A 16706-nucleotide genomic window follows, 5' to 3' on the forward strand; every position below is an offset into this window, starting at 1 on the left:
ATTACCTTAGCCGGGAGTCGAATTCAGATTTCTTGCATTCTGTACGAGCGCCTAAGCCTTTTATACTATTGAGGCTTTAGTAATATTTCTCGCAATAATTGGCATATGAAGAAACAATGTCTATTTAGACGATGATTTCATTTGAACGTAAGAGCTCGTAATAAAACGAACCTCCCTGTTCCACCAAATGCAGAGTAAGGGACGTTCTTTGCCTCTCACGTCAAAATCACCGTTTCGACAGCGTACAAACCAAACTCTACACGAGTTCTTTCCGATGGAGTTTCATACATTTCATATAATAAACAATGCGTTTCAGCTGCGGTTTTCTTAAGATCAAAGTAGTGAAGAAGCACATGTTGGAAAAACAGCTTATCGCGGTTTATTTTCACTCGATTGGAAAATCTATTTGGTGTCGACAAATCTAACCTGTGAGGATTAAATTACTTTCAGTAATATCTCAGCTACAAAATACGTGCGATTTCATCGCCGAAACTCGCCAATATTCCCTTATACTATCTTTTCACCGTTTTTAGTCTGTTTTTAGCCCGCATGAACAGTTAATTTGAGTGGTGAAAATGTGCATTTTACTCAATGAGTATAATCCTCCGTTTTTAGGTCGCAAACAAGAACTTTTCCATAAAAATGAGTGGTTAAAACGGATTGCACTCAAACAGGACACGAGTATATCTAAGTGGTAAAAACGTATACATTACGAGTATTTTTGAGTGGTAAATACGTGCTGTGTAAATTTGAAAAACATATATGAGTGCAAAATACTTATTTAGCACTCGTCACTCACATTGCACGTTTTCGCTACTCGAAATTACGTAATTTATATAGTAAGGCCTAATCGATAGCACAAGAAAACCAGCTCCGCTCCTGTCAAGATTTGAACCAAGGCCTGGTCTCTAAGTCTGCTCTACGAGGCTGCCACTTCTCCACTAAGTCACATAACTCCTATGTCGGTATTCACTCTGTTATGCTTATTTATATACATCTTACAAAAGTACTTATATTTAATACATTGTAAATATATGTGATGTTATACAGATATAGGTATATATAAATACATACGCACACACGCACAAACTATACATATGTATATGTACATATACAGTAGTATATGATAATATTAGGGTAATTCCGGTATGTATGTCACATTTATCGAAAACTTAATTTATCAAATATTGTTTATTATATTTAAGATTAAATATTTTATTCTGATAAAAATGTCTACTACTAAAAAAAATTAAAAATAAGAAATATTTAGTTTTTATGTATAATTAAATATAATATAAGAAAAACTTTTAAAAATTTTTGCATTTTTACAGTGTCCTACACACACAGGGATCTCAGAATATATGGCTTATAAAAGATTTATAAAGGATAATTGGAAATAGAACGTAAAATAACGCAATAATTTATTAAATGTGTTTACAAAGTTTTATTAAGAAATATGAATGGTGAATATATAATATATTAAAAATAATAGATAATAATTCTAATCTTGCATTCATTACGAGAGTTATAATGTGAGGAGGTATGATATGTTTTATGTAATGCATTGAATTTAATATATAATACTTAATCCAAACTATGTATGCATTTTGGCATAAATCTGAGCCTAAAAATTCCATATATTCCAAACAAAGCTGCGTTCAGGAATTACGTTCAGATAACTGAGCTATAAGTTACATCACATATATTATAGCAAAAATACACCCTAAAGTTATCTAGGCGTAATTCATGAACGCAGCCCAAGTGAAGATGTATCATATCAAGCCGAATGGAGAATGAAGTTAAGCATTTGTATTTTACTATATTTTGTTCTGTATCATCTCTTTATATTTATCGCCAAATAACCAAGTCTTTTCTGCTCCCTATAGTAATGATTTGATGTGAATTATATGATATACGGTTGCGTTACTTATTACATTGACAAATCAATTTAACTGACATAATAATATTATTAATATTACAGTAAAAAATTAAAATTACAATACTAATATAACATAAAAATATATACATTAGTCGCCTGCAAATTATTTCAATTTCTTCTTTCTGATTTCTGTGGCGTATATCTTGGCGCGCAACGTATATAAATATCGAAGTTATCTTATTGTTTGAATTCCATTTCAATTTATTAGATATTGTATGTATTTAAAAATTATTATATAATATATAAATAGTAAAATAAAATACTCTATAATCGTTTAATGTAAAATTGATGTGATAATTAATAAATAAATGATTATTAAAAGAGGGACATATTAACGTGTTCTCTCTTACCAGCTGAAAAACAAACAATCCACTCAAAAATACTTCCAACGAAAAAATATTGAAAATGAACAATCCACTCAAAAAGATTCATAGCGAAAAAACGAGTATTGAAAACGGACAATTCATTCAAAAATACTTATGACCATACTTGTGTATAGGTTCCTCGTTCATCTGCGAAAAAACGAGTATTGAAAACGGGCAATTTCCTTACACGCATATTTGTTTATATCCGTTATCGTTCCTCGCGATACCGTGAGTGCAAAAAAAGGATAAGGGCGGGCTAAAAACGGGCTAAAAACGACCCATATGAGGTTTAAAAACGGTGGAAAATTTTTATAAAAGTTGCATCCGACACCCCCTAATAGCGAGCGGCAGGAATTAAGTTAACAACCTAATAATATTACGAAGGTAAATCAAATATAAACCGGAATTATTTTTGTACCCGTTGTGAGGTGGACAAAAAGGGGTGCCTTTTAAACGTTACAGTTAAGGATGCCTGATGAAGGTCTCCCTCCGTAGAGGACCCCACGCTACCGCTTCTTTAGTCAGTATTACGATGTCAGAGCAAGAGGTATCTTTATCCATTACGCAACGGGTTATTCAAATTTCTTACAGAGAGCGTAAAACCGTCTAAAATTTTGAGAAGACTTAAGGCACAGTTCGAGGACAACACTCTTAAAAAGACTTAAGTGTATACGTGGCACAAATAATTTTTAGAAGCAGTTGAAAATGAAGGCGACCAGTAGGTATGTAAGGGGGATTTTAACCCATGGGACTAGAGGATGGCGCGAAGTGGGGGGGGGAGAGTACTTGTCGGCGCGGGGAAGGAGAGGGAAGGTGCGGGAAGATCCCGCCACCGTCGCTGCCGCCTTCTGTAAAATGAAAAAAATAATATAAATAAAGAATGTATAACAAATAATGTATAACATAAATATATAAACATATAAATATAAATATATATAAGTGTTTTTTTAATTTTATTAATAAAATTTCATCAAACTTACAATTCCAATCTTTCGGCTTCGAATCGGGTTCGTACGATCGGAGGCCGAAGAGTGCCGCCAAGAAGAAATTATCTTCTTCCCATATATCTATTTGTTCCTCCCGGTCCCATCGTCTTTTTGTACGAATTATCTGCGCATTAAAGATGTTTATGAACCCTTTTACCCTGATATGGCGATGTGTCTCCTGAAAAAAATAAATTAAAAAAAAGGTAATTATAAAAAGTGAATTATAACAAGATAATTAGAAAATACTCTATATGTAATTTATAATTTATAAATTATAATTTATATATATAATTTATAATTTATAATTTATACTGAACTTACCAGAGGAATTACTAAAACTCCAACCTCGTTCCGTAACTGGAGCCGTACAACTCTTAGATTATCAAACATGATGTACTGAAAAAATAAAAAGTTAAAAAACATTAGAAAAACAAATTCGCTAAAAAAATTTAACATACATAAAAAAGGAAAAAACTACTTACTCCCTCAATAAGATACTCGTAGCATATTTCAAGTAACTCCTGCAAATTGCTCATAGTTGTTGCAGGAAAAAGTTTTCGATAAAAGTTTTTTCTAAAAAAAATTACACTATTATAACTGTCACTTTCACTTTTACTTAATCATATAAGCATGCAAAAGTATGCTACCACCTAAATGGTAGAATACCAATGCACGTTTATCAAAATCATTTACGATGCAAACTCTTTACTATAATTCAAAATATAATTCAAAACGACACGAACCTCGCGCAGATGAAATTCGACAAAGACTGACGCTGAGAAGTATCCTTTGTTATAGCGAGACTATCTAGGATACATTTGCGCTGCATATGAAACACTTAAGATCACAAATGTTTGCAGACTATAGAACTCTAGATGTCTCAAAAAATGCGTAGGTTTTTTATTAGCGTCGAGGCAAAGGATGGGGAGTAAAACAAAATACATATGTAATAATGCGAAAGAAAATTTTTGTATTCACATGTTATTACATCGTTTTTTTTTATACGTATTAAAAGCTAAAGCTAATAGCTCGCAATTGACGCCATGATGTCCATTGAAGATATCGCTATCGCGTATAGCATTCTCAGATGTGATATTAGAGAATCGCATATACTTGACATCAACCGTATCGACGAGTCGGGCTAATCATTTGAACGTTACATCGATACACCCAAAGTCAAAGTCAAACATACGGCGTAGCGTCGTTTCGATCATTGTAATGCGTACGGACGAAGAATCGAGACGTACGAGCGTAGCATCGTTCAGCATGCAAACTCTGACGGTTAGCGGTCCAAAGCTTATAAAATTGTCCTTGTATTCGTTTCGAAGCATCTTGTAAATATTCCATTGCTGCTCGTAAAGGCTCTTCCACGTTTCGAGAGACAGCGAGAGTTCGTGTCCGTGATGATCTCCCAGGGCAATCTCCACGTAACTCGGTGGACCAACGTTGATTCCAATTTGCAAAAATTTGTAGCCCATATTCGTCAGATCGTAACGTCTGCTCAGTAAAGGCATCGCGTGATGCTCCGTACTATGTACAGGGTGAGGCAAAAGTCCCGCTACCATTGCAAAATTGCACGTCTACACAACACAACGGTTAAAGCTAAACTGAGCTATACGTCACATAATCAAGATGGCGCGCAATCAAAATGGTTGCGGGACTTTTGCCCCACCCTGTACATACATAATGTTAAAAACTGTTTCTTTTGTGCATAGAACGTTGAAACTTACATGTTATATTCCTTCTTCACGTCGTACGATGTACGATGCTGCTCTCTTTGGCGAAGTACATTTTTTCAATCGTTCGTATAAGCGGGTATCGCAAGACTGATTGCATCCGCGTAAATTGTGACATATACATGTATATGGTAATACTTCTGGAATCGAAGAGGAAGACAGGCCCTCCTCCTCTTTCCAAGAATTTCGAACGTGTCGCGATATGTTTTCTCATGTCTTTCTACATATTTTCTTTGTCACGAGTTTATACTTACGTTTATACGTACGTTTATACATACATTTATACGTACGTACGTTCATATATATAATACATTTATACGTACGTATGTTCATACGAGTACATGTATTACAAAGGAAAACAAAAGAAATACTTAATAAATACGTTAACGTATTTTTATTAAAAAATTTTTCTGCAACCGTTATATATTTTCAATACATTTTATAACGTGCAATTCTTAACATGTTGTCCGCTATGTCATATATTAGTAACATCCAGATTAGTTAAAGATTTCATGTCTTCGTAAACTGCATCCAAGGTCTCAATGTACATGCGTTCTCGCTCATCGTCCAGAAGCAAGTTCCACAGTCACGTTCGTTTCTCGCGTCCCTTAACATACACGATAGCATTATTTTCAAATACAGCCGCCGTGATCAAATGTTTCGCCTCGCTGTACGGGACCATCCCGTCTTCCCATTGCAATCTATGGTGATAAGCACTTAACCAGGACGCGGAAGACCTATTAGATCTTGTCAAAAATTTCCATGGCACGGGACTCGTAAAAATGTAATGTGTGAAAACGGTCCCCTGTTTCAGCACCGCCACTTCCGTTACGATAAATTTCTTGTTAACGATGAATTCTTGCAGATCCACGAACATTGGCACGGGCATATTGTTGAGAAGACTGCGGTCGACTGCGGTCGATATCGTAGATTTTATATCGTGTAAGAGGTGCACTTAAGTGATTTGATTTTGCGCATAACGTTGGTCAAGGGATTATACTGAATCACGCGATCATGTATGATGAGAGACTGTTATATTTGGGGCATGTTCTCTTTACATTCAAAGTCTAATCGCATGTCCACGGTGCCACTCTTGACCGATTTGTTTTGCCGAGAGCAATCGATGATCACGAACGGGCCATTACGTAAAAAAGTTATAAAGATAAGATTCGGCTGGAGATACTCGTACCCATAGTAGCCCTTGCAGAAACGAGCGTACAAGTCATACAAAATCGCACATCTGTTTTTATCAAAATCCAGATTCAAGTCATCGTACAGATAACATTACGAACTCAGGTAGAGTTTCGCATTGATTAATTTGCAGTCGTCGAATCGACTTTTATCCTTGGATATGCTTTTTTTCGACCTATTTGCATAACGAAAATGACGTAGCGCGATTTCTCGATCTGAGTAGCCGTCTTGATGGCCCATGAATGCTTGGTTGTGCTCTGCAAGAGCGAAAACTCGTACAGATCCCATGAGCCAAAAGCCATGCTCAGATATCGTCCGCTCTCCAAAACGCGCAGCATCGATAGCTTATTTATCTCGCTTCAATAACACGTGTATTCGCCATTGTACTTTGAATTTGAGCGTAGGCTCTGTCGCCGGATCTCCTCAGACAATTGTTGTCGTTGCGCGCTCGTATTAAAATAAATTTGTGACGAGCGTTGATCACCACGTTTGTATTCTTCGCAAAATCTCAATAGTACATAGAGCGGTACACAGAAATTAAAGTATCGGGCCTTAGTAGTCTGCGCATCCCAGCCGGCATTCCGCAGAATCACATTTCTGTTGGATGGCACTATTACATAATTTTTGAGCGTATTAGTTATGCCCACGTTTCTATTATCGCCACACCGTTGAATTATATCGAATCTCATCGAATATGAACGCGACGCAATTATTTCTCAATGCCACGTTAGCACTCTGGACCACTTTGTTCTTCGTCAGTTTTCCCTCGACATATAGAAAGCTTTCGTACGGCAATGTATATAGATCTTGTTGCTGTATGGGTATTCTTATCTCGTCGTTGTACCCGAACATTGTGTTGGCGAACGGGTTGTACGTGTGAGTCTCAATCTGGATGATGCGATTGTCGGAGATCGGCTTGTCTTTAATGTTTAAGATATCAGTCATCTCAAATGTTGAGCACCCAAAGACTTTAAAAATGTAACGTTCGACGCGCTGAACTTCTTCTTCTTGATGCAGCTGGATGAGCAAGTGTTATCGAGCTGTGACGTCACCGATCTTGTAAAGAATGCATTATCTTTCTGCGTGCGTTCCGTTCCGTTCAGCACGAGCATCTCAGCTTACGTTATCACTGTCGCCATCGTACATGCAATCTAACAGTGAGCTCTTCTCCTAAAAATCGAGCAATTGTCCGTTCTACGACGCGTATTGTTAGATCCGTAATGCTCCGTGCAATAATCGGCAGGTAAATAATCTGCGACGGTCTCTACGATATCTTATATCCTGGCGGCAAGTATCGTGAATATTCGGCGAAAATTCGTGTATTGTGTGCGCGCTTTTGTCGTTGCTGTACGCGCCCGCGATCATGTTATTGGGTTGTCCGGAAAGTCCGTGCGGATTTTTAAGCAAAATTCAAACGACAAATTTTTATTGTTAAAAGTAATTTTATTTTGTAACATATGCACCATTATTTTGCACAATACTTTTCCATCTTTTGGGTAATTTCAAAATTCCCTCTCGTAGAAGTCCTGGGATTTTTCGGCGAAAAAGCTGTCCAAGTAGTTTTTGAGGAGTTCCAAAGAAGCAAAGTTTAAACCATTAATTGAATTTTGTAGCGACCGAAATAAATGATAATCCGAGGGTGCAATGTCGGGGGAATATGGTGGATGAGGCAAAACATCCCAGCCAAGCGCCAATAATTTTTGTCGAGTCTGTAAACTTGTATGAGATCTGGCGTTTTCATGATGAAAAACGACGCCTTTCCTATTGATCAATTCCGGACACTTTTTGGTGATTTCCACCTTCAATTTATCCAACTGTGAACAATACTTGTCCGAATCGATGGTTTCGTTGTTCGGTAGTAGCTCATAGTACACTATCCCTTTCCAATTCCACCAAATGCAGAGCATTACCTTCTTTGGATGTAAACCTGCCTTCGGAGTGGTCGATGGCGGTTCACCTCGCTTGCTCCATGACCTTTTACGCTCGACATTATTATAAATTATCCACTTTTCGTCGCCTGTTATGATACGCTTCAAAAATGGATCGTATTCGTTGCGTTTGTATAGCAAATCGCTGATGGAAATGCGATTAATACGATTTTTTTCAGTTAAGTCGTGCGGTACCCAAACATCAAGCTTTTTTATAATCTGGAGCTTGTTTAAATGTTTGGAAACAACTGATTTGCCAATGTTTAACTTTGCTGCGATTTCCCGAACTGTGATTTGCCGATCGGAACCGATTAAAGCTGTAATTTGGTCGACATCGGTGGTGACTGGCCGGCCAGAGCGAGGAGCATCTTCAATATTCATTTCTCCTGAACGAAATTTAGCAAACCACTTCTGGCACATGCGATCACTTACGGCATCTTCCCCGTATACAGCACATTTTTTTTTTCGAGTTTGTGTCGCGTTCTTGACTTTGCGGAAATAAAAAAGCATTATGCATCGAAAAAACACGTTATTTCCTTCCATCTTTAAGCTGATTTCAAGTAAACAGTTTTTAATTTATTGGGATAATGAATATCACTAATTATGCTTTGAAATGTCACTAATCAAAACACGAAAGCATCTGACACATCGCATCGACATAAACATATGATATTCGCCTTCAAACGACATCTGTTGAGAAATACGCACGAACTTTCCGGACAACCCAATACAATCTACGCGGATAACGTTTCATTATACTCGTATTGATTGACATGTCCGATTCGTGCCATCTTCGCGGTCGCAGTATACGCTTCAACGAGAATCTCAGCAGCGCTACAATGCTATTGAGCTTCCCAAAGTTTATTCTGTATGCACATCTAATCTCGCATCTCATTGTGTTATAGTTTGCGCGGAGCGTAATCGGGTATTCTCCACCCTCATCATTATCGTCATCGGTATCAGTGTTGTTGTTGTTATTGTCTACGCACTACGTCAACGGTTTCAAGCACGTCGCGATGCGGACGTTTCCATAAAATCGCGCGTTTTAAACATTCATTTACCATATGTCTCGCACTTCGTCCGAATCCTCGGGAATTGTAATTTTCGCGTCGTCTTTGGCGAAATAAAATTTTAGTCAGTGTCGCTCGTGCGTAGCAATGAGTCTTTGGCGTGATTTTTTATTACTTTCCAACTTTTATTTTCATGGATGATTAACGTTCCAATGCAAAATTTTTCATTTGTTAGCTTCAATAATACTAGCTAAAACTAAAAATGACTCACTCTGTCTGTCACAGATTGGCCAAAAAATGTCGAGAACCACTTTTTGAATAATTCACAGTAATATTTGCAATATAGTTTGTGATTTGTGATCAGGATGAGCATCCTTATTTTCGGGATATTTAATTATTGGGAGTATAAATAAGTTTCCGTCGTTTGACAAACAATGGCGCTACCAGTATGTTATAGTTAAAATTGTCAGCTGTAAAACGTCATATCGTAAGGTTAGACATCTGGCAAAAACATAACCTTGAAATATTAGCGATTTTGCATCTGCATCTTATATCTTTTTTCGTGCGAAAATGTTGAGTTTTGAGCCAAATAAGCATCATTTGCGGGAGCTTTTGATTTACTTCTTTAATTTGAAGAAATCTGTAGCTGAGGCGCATTGCTTGTAGAAGCATATGGTGAGGCTGCCTTAAGTGAAAGAAGTTGCCGTGAGTGGTTTCAAAAGTTTAAGAACGATGAATTTACGTCGAAGACAAAGAACGTAGCGGAAGGCCGAAAGTGTACGAAGACGCGGAATTGGAAGTATTATTGGATGAAGATTCGTGCCAAACGCAAGAAGCACTTGCACTTACATTAGGAGTGACTCAACCAGCAATTTCACATCGCTTAAAATCATTGGAAATGATTCAAAAGCAAGGAAATTGGGTTCCATATGAACCGAAGCCGAGAAACGTTGAACGTCGATTTTTCACATGTGAAATGCTGCTTGCCAGGCATAAACGAAAGGGTTTTTTGCATCGTGTAGTCACTGGTGATGAAAAATAGATCCACTACGATAACCCAAAGAAGAAGAAATCATAGGGATCACCTAGTCATGCTTCAAAATCGACAGCCAAGCCGAACATTCATGGGAAAAAGCTCATGTTGTGTATTTGGTGGGATCAGCTTGGTGTCGTTTATTATGAGTTGCTTAAACCGAACGAAACCATTACTGGGGCTTTCTACCGAACACAATTGATGAGATTAAGCCGAGCACTCAAGGAAAAACGCGCCTACTACTACTCCAGACACGACAAAGTTATTCTTCTGCATGATAATGCTCGTCCACATGTTGCGGCGCCGGTCAAAACCTACTTGGAAACACTCAATTGGGAAGTTTTACCCCATCCGCCGTATTCACCAGACATTGCTCCTTCTGATTACTACCTGTTTCGATCGATGGCGCATGACCTGTTTGAGCAACACTTCACATTATATGAAGATACCAAAAATTGGGTCGATTCGTGGATAGCTTCAAAAGATGAAACGTTTTTCCGACGCGGTATCCGTATGCTGCCAGAAAGATGGGAAAAAGTAGTGGCTAGCGATGGACAATACTTCGAATAAAACATTAGGTACCGTTCTTTCACAATAAATGCCCAATTTTTTAAATTTAAATATAATATAAAAAACGACGGAAACTTATTTATACTCCTAATATATATAATTTTAAGATTTTTAATAAATTAGTTTTTCATATTTTCTATTTCGATATTTCTATTATTTCCTTTTTTTCGTTCTTTTTTCTTTTTTCTTTTTCTTTCACTCTTTTTGGGTTTAATTCTAGCATTTAAATTCTCTAGCTAGGAGAGGTCATCATGACAGGATAATTTTTATTTATAGTTTATGTATGTTAGTTTATGTATGTTAGTTTGTGTCTCTGAGGAGGGCTCAAAAGTGAGCCGAAACATGTAAGCGCGTTTTAGTTAATAAAGAAGTTTCACACTTCATAGATATATTGTTAGCGCGATGTCTTCTGCACTTGACTCCTACTGTCCGTATCCTTTCCAGTTCTTTGAAATAAAATTTGTTGTTCGATTTGTTTACGTTCGGTATCGTGTGATAAGTCTCAAAAATCGCCAGACTGAGCTTGAAATCACTGTCCCTCAAATCTATGGCGAGAAAGTAGTAGCTGTGAGGACGGTGCTCTTCCCGCTGAGCGTAAGCATCAATAAAATGACGGAAAAAGCGTTCGACTAATACTGACATTTCACAACACCTCGTCGATCTTTTTAAATTCATGCGCGTCTACCGTTTGTACCATAGAAACCGCAGACACATCTGTCCGCAGGAGCTTTAATCATACGTCTGATAGGACGTGCGATTGTATTCTTCGTCGTACCGTTCCCGAAATATCGCAGTTCTTTGGGCGGTCGAAGATTACTAAAACTATCAAAATACACGACGCGATTGTTCTTTTTCGCGTTTGCTATCCAGGCTCCGTCGCATCCAGATTCACGATATCGCTTTCGTTTCGGCGCGCGCCGCGTCGGTAACGTATTACGTATGAAAACGCCTCTAAAGTATGGTATGCGCATACGTCTCGCGAGCTCGTTTAATTGGTAGTTGCGCCAGACGACATTTTTATCGTCTCTTTGACGTTTTTTTTTTTCTTTGCTGTTACACCCTGTCCGTGTTTATACGGGCTGAGATACAGTCCGCGTCCGTATTTGTACGTAGCGAGATACAGTCCGCGGCCCTGTTCCATCGCGCACTCGTGACGTTGCAGCTCTTCGAGCTAACGTCGCGCGGTTTTGCTATCGTTAATCGCTTTTGCCTCGCTAGCCTCTCCGCCTCAAGGATCAAGGACCCGAGCGCGCCTAACATTGGCAGAAACAGTAATGCATCGCTTCGTTTTGTCATTAAAAGTATCCGCTTTTTCGTCGCCTTTTTCCTCGTCATTTTCTTTTTCGGTTTCATGTCCATGCCGATCTTGGTCTTGGCTTTCATGGCTGCCCAGACGGCAGCAGCGGCGGCTCTCTCGCTCAGAGCCAAATTACTCACGGTAATGTATTTTCGCGCCTTCTTGACTAGTACCTTGTGTGCCGCGTGTCTATCAGTGAGATCGTTGCTGTGCGAATATGCAATGTCGTGTTTTCGGCACGCCACGTCCAGCGGATTTATGCCCGCGTCACCTCTGGCTAATCGCTTCGTAAGCCGAATGTTCGGGACGCAAAACTGATAGCCCGGAATATGTAATTCGAAAGAAACCGCGTTTATCGTTCGATTCAACAGACTACTGCCCGACGCTGACATTCACTACAATTCTTTATCTTAGATGCGGGACCGTCGATGTGCGTCCGCTGCTACGGCTGATTGTAGTGCTCGTCGCAGCGACGTTAGGAGAATCATTTGCGGGCCGTCAAAATGCGGTAAAACTAACGTTTTCATAAGCTTATGGTACTCGAGAGCCCAAACGGCGTACGTTTCAAGAACGTATACGTCTATTCGAAATTGTTGTAACAGCCAAAGTATCGATATCTCGAAAATTTGTTTACATCTATCAACGAAATCGGCTACTTTATGTTCTCCAACAACAGCGACGTTGTTCCACAGAGTGAGGCGCGTCCAATTTCGATTTTTATCTTTGATGACGTGGTATGCGACAAGCAGGATGCGGTGAGAGAATACTTTTCGGTGGGTCGTCATGCGAACGTCGACTGCTTCTATCTCTGTCAAACGAACGCGAGGATACCTAAACATCTAATACGCGACAACGTGAACTTTCTGATCTTGTTCAAATAGAACGGTAATTTGAAACACGTTTACAACGATTATGTGAATACCGACATGTCGTACGACGAATTTTGCACGTTGTGCCGCGACTGTTGGCAACAAAAATATGGATTCATGGTAATAGACAAAGACAGTGCGCTCACAAATGGAATATAAAAAAGGATTTAACGAGTTCGCGATACCGTAACGTGACGAGTCGTTGTCGATACTTAATGATACAAAAAAATTGGCTCCAAGCATCGCATCATTGGCATGCGACCCGCCGACGTAACTTCCGCGATCGCCGAAAGTTTTTTGGGCACAATGTACAACGTGATAAAGTTCGCCAGTCCTGCAGAATTCGATTCTTGATTCGGATATCGTGTAATTTAGATTGTATACACGATTAACGGCGAGTCATTTCAATCTCTTCGTTCAAACATTGCGTAATTATTGAACGTTATTGTTCGTGCTACGATGTTACTCTTTACATCTTTCACCTTTTTAGTTCTTCTTGCTGTCCACCCTCACCGCGTACATCTTCGCTCTGAGACCAACAAATTCGGTCATTATCACATCGTTATTTTTATTCTTCATCAGACCAGCTTTTTTGTTTGCGAGAGGCATACCATACACGTTGTCCATCGGATAATCACTCGTGTCGAATCTATCGATATCGCGTTTCACAGTCTCGTAAACGTCCTCGCACTCGACGCGGTATATGAGACTGTTCGTACATAATTTTACATTTGTCGTGAAACAGTGGTACCATATATTCATGGTGAAATTCGTACAAACAGACTTTCGATATGTCGAGTATACACATACTCACGTAAATCAGTTTGTTGAACTTCACCTCGAGTTTATGCATTTCGACGGTGATCAAATTTTCCGCAAAGAGACTGCGGTTGTGAAAATTTGATTTCGCGATCATTGCCTCCGCGCCGTACTGTCCGTCGCATTTTGTTAACAATTTTACATCGACATGGTTACGCACATTCTCCATGGTCTTATCAAATACCGCGTTGTTCATTAGTTTATACAAATTTTTCTCGAAATCGTTTTTTGCGCTCTGAAATTTGTATTGAGTTCAATGTAATCGCAAAGCCAAGTGGATTGCGCGAATTGTAACAACCGGTGGATTTTTATTACGCGAAGACCATGTACATTGCTGCAAATAATGCAAATAGTTGTTGCAGTAGTGGATGACGTAACGCTGCTTATTGTACAGCGTCGCTAAAAGTTTATCCTCGCGCTTGCCGGGTGGCTTATCGCGCGTTGGTCAGAAAAGCAGGTCGATCGTGTAAATGTTGTGGATACTCAAGATCGACCTTAAAAATTAACCGGGTGGGCGAATCCGGAACAATCGCGCTCACGTCAAAGTTCGCAGCGTCTTTAACCCATCGAAATTCGGCATATGGCAATGGTTGACACATCCCCCACCCGTATAAATTGTTAATGTCGAAGTATATTAAGTACGACGACGGTTTCAATGAGACGTACAAACGCATGTATTTGTTATTAGCCTGCACGTATCCGGAACATTGACTGAAGCCGCCGTGACAGTGTATATAAACAGTGTATATAGCTTTTTTCATCGTAAACTTCAATTACGAGCAATAACAAATGGATCGAACGCAAGGGATACCGTCCCCTGTACCAGATCCGCCAAGTCCACCACCATCAAGGAAAAAAGCGAGGTATTTGGAATGTCCTGGTGAAAAAGCATCAAAATCGCCAACATGTTCCTCATCACCAACGTCATCAATGCCATCGAAATATAAGTCATAAGGTATCGCATTTAGAGTAATTAGTTCTAATGCATTTTATTCTCTGCTGAAAAAGCGAATAATGGTCAAAAAAGTTTTTTGTTCTCTTTTTCCAGAAAGCGCCCCTAGTGATGTTCAAGTCACCAATCGCATTCGAATGCTGTCGATCGCGGAAAAAAAATGTAATAAAAAATGAAAAAAAAAAACAGTGTAATAAGATGTGAATAAAAAAATTTTTATTCGCATTGTGACATATGTATTTTCTTTTACTCTCCATCCTTTGCCTCGACGCGCTAGTAAAAAAGCGTATTGAAAAAACTGCGTCATAAAAAGAAGGGACTTTTACTCTATTGATTTATTTCTTCGGTTCTTTCTTCATTCATAGCACGTCCGACATCGTCGCGCTCTATCTTTCTTTAACATGCGAGCCCTTGTCATCTACGCATTTTTGGGGAGTGTGTTATGGTGACGATGGTAGCAATGGGTGGCGGTAGCGGCGGCGGGTGACGAAAAACATAAAAAACGCATAGCGGAATGTCATCTTGTTTATGTAATCAATCGACTGGGGTCGTATGTTTATGTAAACAGCTATGCCGCCGGGGACCTTTTCCGCGCTTTTTCCCTCCTTCCTCGCGCCTATGAGTACCCTCGCGCCTTCCCCTCGCACCAACAAGTACGCCCCGTGCTCCCCTTTAGCCCTATGGGTTAAAATCCCCCTTATACATCTACTGCGATAGACATCAGTTTCAGTTGGAAAGATTCTTGCAATTGTATTTTTTTATTTCAAAGGAGTTTGTACATTGATTTTCTTCATGAATGTCGTACTGTGAACGCCTCATACTACTGCCAATTATTGGACAAAATAAAACTCGCATATCATCAGAAAAGACGCGAATTTTCAATATGAGACGTTATCCTGCATGACAATGTCTGGTCCTATACAGCTGCCCAAACTCGATAAAAAATTGAGAATTTGTTCTGGCATACACTGGAATACCCTCCGGATTTATCGCCCTGCGATTAACATTTGTTATTTGGACCACTAAAAGAAGCACTTGGAGGATAGAAATTTGATGATGATGTTGCTGTCGGAGCGTTTGACTGGTGTTATAACCACCTTTGTTTTACGATAGTGGAATCAAAAACTATCTATCCATTGGGAAAAATGTATTTCTAAGTCCGGAAATTATGTAGAGAAATAACTTTGTACGTTTGTATATTTTTATAGTGCTTTAATAAATTAAAAAAAAATAAATCCGGCTTATATTTGATTCATCCTCGTATTAAATAATATATAGTATAACAAAATGTAAAGTTAGCATAGGAATATTATTCAAAAGGAAACATTTTCAGCTATAGGCATTACTTTAATAAACGCTAAGGACTGGAATAGTCATCGGTTACATCGATTAAAGAAAAACAAATGGCGATTAAATCAATCGTAAAAGGGATCCTAAAGACGATTACTGTAAATAGCACTTACACGCAGATGATTTATGTGTCATTGATAAATCACTACATCAATATCTCATTCACGTATGCCTCACATACACAAATAAATTTTCTTATAACTATAACGTTTTAATAAGACGTCTAAAATTTAATTCTAAGAATTCCACGTTGTTTTTTCGTACAAACTATAATACTCTAATCTGTACAAAGCTACACAGTACAGAGTTGCATAGCTCTTATGCAAAACAAATTTTGACATAATGTGATAGTTCTAAAACGCCATATTGGACTAAGAAATGATGAAGATGATCTCAATTTCAAAATATTTTATCGTTCTCAGCATAGACTCACAAACACGTATTGATGCATAAGATTTAATCTTGGAAATGGATCTTCGAATCAGCAAAAGAGGAAAAAAGTAATTGTTATACAAAAATTATATGATTGTTTAGCCGCTAATACAGACGACTTTAGGGTCCTCTTAAATAATTACTCATATTGAATATTTTATATTATTAAATATAATTTATTATTACTTTGTAATTCTATAAAGTGTAACTTAGTTTGTTTTACGATTGT

General features: G+C 38.4%; 1 protein-coding gene across 1 annotated transcript; it reads right to left on the bottom strand.

The window, feature by feature from the left end:
- Nucleotides 1–7719: 7719 nt before the first annotated feature.
- On the bottom strand, nt 7720–8526 carry LOC108753024 (histone-lysine N-methyltransferase SETMAR-like). The gene is made up of 2 exons (XM_018494329.1): nt 8017–8526; nt 7720–7926 (listed from the first exon to the last, which is right to left on the bottom strand). The coding sequence occupies exons 1-2, from the start codon at nt 8524–8526 to the stop codon at nt 7720–7722; spliced, it is 717 nt and encodes a 238-aa protein (XP_018349831.1).
- Between the last annotated feature and the right edge of the window lie 8180 nt (nt 8527–16706).

The sequence above is a fragment of the Trachymyrmex septentrionalis genome, unplaced genomic scaffold (genome assembly GCF_001594115.1).
Source record: "Trachymyrmex septentrionalis isolate Tsep2-gDNA-1 unplaced genomic scaffold, Tsep1.0 scaffold113, whole genome shotgun sequence".
Classification (NCBI taxonomy): Eukaryota; Metazoa; Arthropoda; class Insecta; order Hymenoptera; family Formicidae; genus Trachymyrmex; species Trachymyrmex septentrionalis.